This window comes from Mesoplodon mirus (genome assembly GCF_964341445.2).
Source record: "Mesoplodon mirus genome assembly, chromosome: 5".
Classification (NCBI taxonomy): domain Eukaryota; kingdom Metazoa; phylum Chordata; class Mammalia; order Artiodactyla; family Ziphiidae; genus Mesoplodon; species Mesoplodon mirus.
Window position 1 is genome coordinate 37236157 of NC_138980.1, and position 9456 is coordinate 37245612.

The 9456-nt window shown below is 46.0% G+C and overlaps 1 protein-coding gene across 3 annotated transcripts in view; it reads right to left on the reverse strand.

Moving 5' to 3' along the window:
* Nucleotides 1-9456, reverse strand: part of MLLT1 (MLLT1 super elongation complex subunit) — a 120577-nt gene that overhangs the window by 65068 nt on the left and 46053 nt on the right. For 2 of the 3 annotated variants that reach the window (XM_082622747.1, XM_082622745.1), the window contains exon 1: nt 79-193. The exons of the other annotated variant lie outside the window; for it this stretch is intronic. In XM_082622747.1, the coding sequence (XP_082478873.1) occupies nt 79-90 (12 nt within the window). In that variant the 5' untranslated portion in view covers nt 91-193. Of the gene's footprint in view, nt 1-78; nt 194-9456 lie in introns of those variants that run through there. 3 annotated transcript variants of the gene reach the window in all.

Here is a 9456-nt window from a genome sequence, read left to right on the forward strand (position 1 = left end):
GGTAAGGGAGGGAGGGAAGGAGAGAGGGGGCCGGGCGGGCGGCGCGGGCCGCGCTGGGGCGGCGCGGCCGTTCCTCACCTGATTGTCCATGGCTGGCTCCCCGCCCCGCCCCCGGGCCCCGCGTCGCTCGCCGCCGCCGCCGCCGCTCAGCGCCGCCGCGCCGCCCTCATTGTCTGTCAGGCGCCGCCGCCGCCGCTCCCGGCCGCCCGCCCGCCCGCCAGCCCCGCGGAACCGGAAACCACCGCCAACCCGGGTCGCGCACCGACTGCGGGCCCCCGCCGCCGACTCGGGCCCGCTGCCCGGACTGACAACTGCCTAGGCCAGTTGACGACGCGGAGGGCGACTTGGGGGGCGGGACTTCCGGCCTGGCGGGGGCCTGCCGGGCTGCGGTCGGAGGGACGAAGACCGCAGCCAATGGGAGGCCCGGACCGGAGGGGCGGGAGGAGGGAGGGAGGGAGGCGCGAGGCAAGCCCCGCAGAGGGGATCGCGAGGTGTGCGCCGCACGTGGAGGGGGGCGGGGGCGGAGGCGGGACGGGAGCGCAGCGCCTGCGCACTGTGGCCCGCAGGGGGCGCTGCCCAGTGACCGGAGCCTCCCGGGGCTGAGCCTCCCCCGGGCCCCAACCTCCCCGGTAGGGAGGAATCCCCAGGGACACTTTTGTTTCCTGGCCACGTGTTGCTGCTGTGTGATGGAATGAGACCTGGGCTCTGGAACTGCAGATTAATTTTCCAATCCTGGATCTGTATCATGGTCAACTCCCTTCTTACCCTGAATCTCAGTTTGCGTCTGTAGAATGGGGACCATCACGGTGTGATGCTAGTACGTGGTAATCTGAATGATACAAATCTAAAATCTAATGCATTGACATAACCGAGAAGTTCTCATTTTATCCACGAGATTTATCATGCTAATCCCTCCAAAAACCGTTTTTTAATTTACCCATGATAATATACCGCGACTTGTAAACTGTTTATATCGAACGTAAACATATCGCCCCATCTTTTTCAGGATCCTGTAAGCCACTTGTCTCTTGGACCTTAGGACTTCTACCTACGATTTGGGGTCCCTCGTGCAGTTATTTTAAATCCCTTCTTATAAATAGAAATCAGGGTTTTTTTGTTTGGCTATTTTCCCCCCTCCACATCTCATTTAAGTGTCAGGCAAGTATTCATTAGGTGGTGTGGCCTGTGCTTTGCGCTGAAGAACAGCGCCGGAAAATCAGTTATTTTGGGATAGAAATAAGTCCAAACAAAAACTCTGAAGAGGGCCAGATCACTGTCATAATACATAGTAACACCGTACTTTTTAATCTACGGCAGGGCGAGCTGGTTCGTGGGGAAAGAGGGGAGGGTGGAGGTCATGCTGAGAAAATAAGCAACTTTTTTTTTAGATATTCTTCATAATTATACCCAATCACCATCTATTTTGTTTATTTATTGTTTTTGTTTTGTTTTGTTTTGTTTTTCTGTGGCCGTGCCCTGGCATGTGGGATCTTTGTTCTCCTAGCCCGTGCTGCCGACAGTGGAAGTGCGGAGTCTTAACCACTGCTCCGCCAGGGAAGTCCCAGCAGCAACTTTAATGTGGGTACAACTTTAACTTTTTTTCTTTTTTTTTTTAAATCCTGTAACTGGATGTAAGTGGATCAGTGGTTCTAAGTGGTCCTTGAACCAGGAGGTTCAGCATCTCCACGAACTTTGTTAGAAATGCAATTTCTGGTTTCTCTTGATTTATGGAATCAGAAACTGGGTGTGTGGCCAGCTGGGGGTGGGGTGGTGCAGCAATTTGTCTCTGAAGGAAGCAGACAGTGAAGAACCTTTAAGCTACAGTTGTTGCAAAGAAAAGTTTCAGGAACTCAGCCTCCTCCCTCTTACTCATCTGGAAATTATCCTTAGATTAGATCCTGAATTGTTGGGGGTTTTCAAAACTACCTCCCTGGAGCTCCAACTAGATCAGGTATAACTTTTTGAGCATTAGAAAGGATAATGGGGAAACAACCCAAGTGCCCATCAATGAATGAACAGACAAACAAAATGTGGTCTATCCATACAATGGAATATTATTCAGCCTCAAAAAGGAAGGAAATTCTGACATGTGCTACAACATGGATGAACCTTAAGGACACTGCGCTCATTGAAATAAGCCAGACACAAAAGGACAAATACTGTCTGATTCCACTCACATGAGGCCCCTAGAGGAGTCAAATTCATAGAGACAGAACTAGATGGTGGGGGCCAGGGGCTGGGGGAGGGGGATGGGGAGTCAGTGTTTCATGGGGACAGAGTTTCAGTTTGCGAAGATTAGAAAGTTCTGGAGATGGATCATGGGATGGTTGCCCAACAATAAGAATGTACTTAATACCACAAAACTGTGCACTTAAAAACGGATACAATGGCAAATGTTATGTTGTATATGTTTTTACCACAATAAAAAAAAGGACCATTTAACTCTGTGAACATACAAATATACATGAGTCCATAGTGATATTAAAACAACAAAGCACATTTGTCACCTTCGAAGGTGACAATTGTATGAACTCCTCACTTACCAAGGCTTTACAGCATGAAACCAGCTCCAGTTGATGAGGGAAGAAAGCCCTTTTTGCAGAAAAAATGCCAACAAATAATGTTAAAAGGAGGACAGAAAAATCACTGTTTTGAAACCCCTAATGAACTAATCATCACAGACAAGAGTCGTCAATGGATGCTAAAATGATTAACTGAAAGGTTCATGGGAGACTGGATAGTATCATGTCCACCAGTGATCTCCTCATAGATTGCCTGCTAGATGCAAAGAGGGAAAAAATAACTTTCCAATGGAAGCATCATACCGTTGCCACCTTTGTTCAGTGACTTTTAGCAGCAGGGCAGTGGGACAGGCAGATGACAAGTTCCTACTAGGTGCAATGGGAAATACACAGCACCAAAAAAGTGTTCATGCCCCGAAAGTTTAACTTGAATCACACCTCTACTTCCAGTTTACAGAAGAAACACAAAGGACAGAGGCACATGGCAGATGACACCATGAGAAGCAATCAGACCAATCCAGAAGGCGGAACTCTCAACAGCCTGGCTTTCTGGAGTCAACAGGATGGGAGGAAAGAAATGAGGACCGCCCAGAGTTCAAAGAGAAGGTGTCACAACCAAATGCAATGTTGGGCACTTCATTGGATCTTGGCTTTGAACAAACCAGCTGTGTCAACTGGGGACATTTGAATTTGAATTATATTGGATCATGTTTAAACTTGTATTTTGTTAAGTGTGATCATGGAATTATGGTTATGTAGGAAAATGGCCTTATTTTTTAAAGCTGCATAGGGGTGAAATGCCACCAGGCTAATCGCCTTTAAAATACATTAATTTAAAAACTAGACAATTCAAATATAGCAAATGTTAAGAATTGTTCAATCTAAGTGATGGGCATATGGGATTTCATTAAACTGGTCTCTATACTTTTCTGCATGTGGGACATTTCTATAATAAAAAGTAAAAATGTTAAAAATGCATCCTTTGCCTAAAATTGAACCACTCTTTTCCTTCCTCTGGAGGTAAACAGAGGGCTGCTCCATTTTGTCATTAGTATGGCCATGTCCTAGCCAAAACCTGCTGTACACAAACTCCAGAGGATGAATTTTAAACTCATTTCATCCTGACAATTGTAAGAGGTAGGTGTTGTTGCCCCCATTTCACAGGTGAGGAAACTGAGGCCCAGAGGAGGTGAGTTAGCCAAAGTCCCATGCTGAGTATATGGCAGAGCCAGGGACCCTCTGAGAGTCCAGAGCTACATATCTGCCACCCTGTGTCTTACCTTAGTGCCTACTAGCAGCCTCCCCCACAAGAGCATCTGTACACGTTTGCTGAATAAGGATATCAGGGAAGACATCCTGGTGGGGGGGGGGAGGAGATTGAAACTGAGTCTTGAATTGCATGGAAGGTGAATTCTGATTTCTTTCGGAGGAATGAAGAATGTTTAGATAGTAAGTTAGAAGGTGGCATTGTGCACAATATTGCTCTGGCTGTCATTTGCTATATAACAAATCACTCTAAACTGAGTGACTTAGAACAACACTAATCATTTATTGTTGGGGCCCAGTTGTTGGACCTTCAGAGATTCTGGTTTCATTAGTCTGGAGTAAGACAGGGCCACCTCCCCCTCCCCCCTTTTTTAAGTTCAGCTGGGGATTCTCATGTGCAGACTGGGTTGAGAATCACTGAGCTGAAGTTAATAACACTTTTTGTTGTTATTGTATCTAGTTTTGTGGTTATTTTTGATCCATGTCAAATGACTTCTGGAAGTGACACAATGTTTCCTATTTACTTCAGTAAGAGCAAAGGGAGTAGGTTTAAAGAAGAACATAAAGCAAATGGCAGTTTGAGCATTTGGCAGGATGCATGATTGATACACGTTATCCCGATGTTGCAAGCATCTGCAATTCAGGCAGGACTTGGCAGAAACGGCTTCTCTGTGCCCCTCATGATGTGAACTTACTGAGGCCGAAGAATCTCTCCAACACAGCTCACTCACCACACCAGCAAGTTGGTGCCAGCTATTGGTTCTTCTCCATATGGGCTCCTCCACAGGGTGGCTTGGGCTTCCTCACAGGATGGTGGCTGGGTTCCAAGAGTGAGTGTCCCAAGAAAATCAGGAGATAGCTGCATTGCCTTGGATGAACTAGCTTCAGAACTCACCTGGAGTCACTTCTACCACAGACTAAGCCCACCCACATTCAGGGGCTCCTTCACAGAGAAGCATAAAGGTCACATTGTAAGAAGAACATGTGGAATGAGAGATGTGGTTGCAGCCATTCTGGAAAATATACCATCTTCCACAGTTATTAACTCCAATATCTGAAGACCAGGTCCTGGGTAATTATAGATTATAGTGATAAACTTTATTTAATTTGCTGTTAAATAAAGTAAAACCCAAAGTCTGTATAAATATCTACAAGGTCACAGATGAGGGGGACAGGGAGGCACAGACCTCCCCTATCTCCCCGTTGCTCACTCTGCTCCCTATACCCTGAACACACTGCCTGGTACATAGTAGCTGCTCAAAAAAAAAATGTCTGTTGCGTGACATGAAATAATAGTGAATCACATCGTGAGAAGGTTAGTTCCTGATGATTTCTCTTCTAGTCTTTCTAATTCCTTCAAGAAGAAAGTCTTGGCTTTGTGTTCACAACTCTTAAATTCGTCTCTGGCACCCTCTTATCTTCCTAATGACAAGAGAACAGACCAAGGGTTCAGACCCTGGGACAGGTGACTTACCTTGTACAGGGCCGTGCCTGTTCATTGATGTCTCTCGAGGAGCTTCAAAAAATACCAGTGCCCGAGGCCCACCTTCAGAGATTCTGGTTTCATCAGTCTGGAGTATAGACTTTAAATTGGGGTATAGTTGACTTACAATATTATATTAGTTTCATATGTACAACATAGTGATTCAATATTTTTATAGATTATACTTCATATAAGGTTATGACAAAATATTGGCTATATTCTCTGTGCTATACGTCACATCCTTGTAACTTTTTTTTTATACCTAGTAGTTTGTACCTCTTTATCCCCTTCACCTATTTTGGCACTCCCACCACCCCTCTTCCCTCTGGTAACCACTAGTTTGTTATCTGTATTTCCACCCTGCCCCTGACATTTCTTTAAAATCAGCTGGGTAAACAACACGGTCCTACTATATGGCACAGGGGACTATATTCAACATCCTGTTATAAACCATCGTGGAAAAGAACTTTTAAAAGAATGTATATATATGTATAACTGAATCACTTTGCTGTACAGCAGAAATTAACATAACATTGCAAATCAACTATAATTCGATAAAAATTTTTTAAAAATCAGCTGGGGATTCTCATGTGCAGACTGGGTTAAGAATCACTGAGCTGCAGTTAATGGGACTTCCCTGGTGGTGCAGTGGTTAAGAATCCACCTGCCAATGCAGGGGACACAGGTTTGATCCCTGGTCCAGGAAGACCCCACATGCCGTGGAGCAACTAAGGCCATGGGCCACAACTACTGAAGCCCACACACTCTAGGGCCCAAGTGCCACAACTACTGAGCCCACGTGCTGCAGCTACTGAAGCCCGCATGCCTAGAGCCTGTACTCGTCAACAAGAGAAGCCACCGCAACGAGAAGCCCGGGCACCGCAAGGAAGAGTAGCCTCCGCTGGCCGCAACTAGAGAAAAAGCCCGCGCAGCAAGGAAGACCCAATGCAGCCAAAAAAAAAAAAAAAAAAGAATCACTGAGCTGCAGTTAATAACACTTTTTGTTGTTACTGTATCTAGTTTTATGGTTATTTTTGATCTATGACAAATGACTTCTGGAAGTGACCCAATGTTTCCTGTTTAAATACATCAGTGTGAGCAAAGGCAGTAGATCTTAAGAAACAAAAAGCAAATAGTAATTTGAGCATTTGGCAGAATGCATGATTGATACATGTTATCCCGATGTTACAAACTGAAATCCAGGCACAAGTCCCACAGCTAGAAAGTAACATTTTGGACCTGGGGGGTCTAGCTTCCAGTGTGTAACTGAACTGCTATATTAGGTTTCTATCGCCCTCTAGTGGTCCAGTTTATTTGCACCCAAAAGGAGGACTTGGTATTAATTCCCCTACTTTTCACCTTGTAGATGGTTCAGCCCTCAAAGACTTTTTTTGGAACCCTCTTTCTGGCCTTCAGCACGTTTCCTGTACCTTCCCGTTTCCTGCCAGCCACAAATGTACACACAGCCACTCATAGCAGTATCGAATAAGACCAAGCTGGCGCAGAGCCTAGTGGGGTGTTGGAGACCTACCCCAGATTAACTTCAACTCAGAGCAGAGCTTGAATGTCACACTGAGACACTTGTCTCTTATCCCATAGGCAGTGGGGAGCCATGCATGGTTTTGGAGCAGACCAAAACTATGTGCAACAAGGCATTTCCCCAGCAAAGGGCACTACACTGGACATTTGAAATTTTCTACCTCCTAGCATCATTCTCCCTTTTTTATTTTCTGGTAACAGTCCCTGATCTGAGGGCTCCCTCCAGTATGAGCCTGTAAGTCACCTTTGTGTGAATTTTTAAATGGCAGCCCTTCTGGGAGGATGCCAACTCATGACAGGCACAAAGCTTAAGAGAGGACTTCGACCCCCACTTGCTCCCTCTTCCCCCCAATCAGACTCACAGTCAGAGTGAGGTTCCCACCCTCCACAGAGGAAGCACATGCCCAAGTCTGGCCACTCAAAGGGCTGCATCCTTCTCGCTACTGGGATCAGCGGAGGCGGGTGCGAGAGGGCATGACCTAACACCAGCCAAGAGTGACTCTGGGAGCTTTCTTAAATTTTAATTGAGGTAAAATTCACATAACGTAAAACTAACCATGAACCATATTAAAGCGTATGATTCAGGGGCATCTAGAACCTTCCTTCCCAGTGTTGTGTAAAACCATCACTTCTATCTAGTTTTCCAAGACATATTCTTCACCCCAAAAGGAACCCCTATACCCATTAGTAGTCACTCCCCATTTCCTCCTCTCAGCCCCTAGCAACCACTAATCTGTTTTTGCCCTTATGGATTTGCCTGTTCTAGACATTTCATGTAAGTGAAATCATAGAATATGTGCCTTTAGTGTCTGGATTTTCACTGAGTGTAATATTTTCAAGCTTCATCCATATTGTATCATGTGTCAGAGCGTCATTCCTTTTTAAGGAGGAATAATATTCCATTGTATGGATGCACCACTTTTGTTTATCCATCGATGGACACTTAGGTTGTTTCCACCTGTTGGTTCTTACCAACAGTGCTGCTATGAACATTTCTGTGTGCATATTTGTTTGAATACCTGTTTTCAGTTCTTTGGGGTATATGCCTAGGAGTGGAACTGATGGATCACATGGTGATTCTATGTTTAACTTGTTAAGGAACCAGTAAACTCTTTTCCACCACAGCAGTACCATTTCACATTCCTACCAGCAAATCACAAGGGTTCCAATTTCTCCATGTTCTTATCAGCACTTATCTACTGCCTTTAAAAAATATTATGGCCAATTTAGTGGGTGTGAAGTGATATTTGTGGTTTTGATTTGCATTTCCCTAATGATTAATGATGTTGAGCATCTTTTCATGTGCTCTTGGAGCTTTAGTGTATACTTTTCTACTTGGAAGGCTAGAAGCCTAGTGCTGCTGGCAGCCACCTCCTACCCATGAGGCAGACCAGAGGGATGGAGGGAACCTGGCCCTGGTGACATCATTTGAAGCCTAGATCCAGCCATACCTGCAGCAGGCTAACATCAAAGGTATATATGCTGATTATCCTTTTGTCATTCCAGCCAGCTAGAGTTGAACATTTTGTCCTTTGCCACCCAGAGTCCTCCATGATGGAGACTGGGACTTGCCAAGGTCCCATGGTTAGTTAGAATTACACACTGGATGAGTACCTAGACCTCCTTCCTACCTACCCATTGCCTCCATGCCCCAAGAGGAGGCTGTAAGGAGGGGTCAGCACGGGCCAGGAGACAGAAGCTGGGGACAAATCATGGCCATGCATTTAGGGATAGAGGCAAGAGGATTAGGAAGCAGACGCTTTTCTATCTGCCTGCCCCCAGAAGATTTTGAATTGAGATTCTTAACTATCAGAGTGTCAGATGCCCTTTAGAGAATATCATGGAAGCACAGCTGCTCTCCCCACCAGAAACACCAGGACACAACACTTTGCAGACAATTCACAAGTCTGTAGAAATTCCCACCGTCTCCACCCCCTCCTCCCACCACAATCCATCCTGAGGCCATAGGTGAAGAACTTCTGGTTTCTGGAACAAGAAAGTCAGAAAGACCCAGAAGCAGGAGACCTGAGATCCAAATACAGTCTTTCTTCTGACTCACTGTGGAGCAAGGAATTTGGGGGAAGGACAGTCCTGGTTCAAGTCCAGGCTGTGGGGGCCTGGGGAGCCACATCTATAAAATGAGACTATTCTTGTCTATCTGGAGGGGGGGTCGAGGGTTATTAGGTTCAATGCTGTGTGTCATGGACATGTAAATATGAGGGGCCCCTCTCCTTCCAATGTCCCCATCTCTCCAGCAGGCTAGAGGGTGTTGTTTCTTCTCCTTTTGGAGTGATGGAATCCAGGGGCTTAGATAACATGCCCAGAAACCCATCTTCTGCAGAGAACGTCAAGTGGTTCATGGATACGAAACCCATCCCAGCCCCCCAGGTTAAGAACCTCTTACTCTGAACTCTCTCTCATTTACTAAGCTCCAACAACAGCTTCCTTTCTGTTCCACTTCATTCCCACTCCAAGAGTTTCACACGTGCCATTCTCTCTGCCCAGAATGGTCTTGCCCAGCTCTTGGAATGGCCGGTTTCCTTGTTATTGAGGGCTCAGCTGGAAAGTGCATCCCCCACTGATCATCCATTTGAAATGGGTGCTCCCCCACCCCATGGTCTTGAGAACATCACCATGCTTTATCTT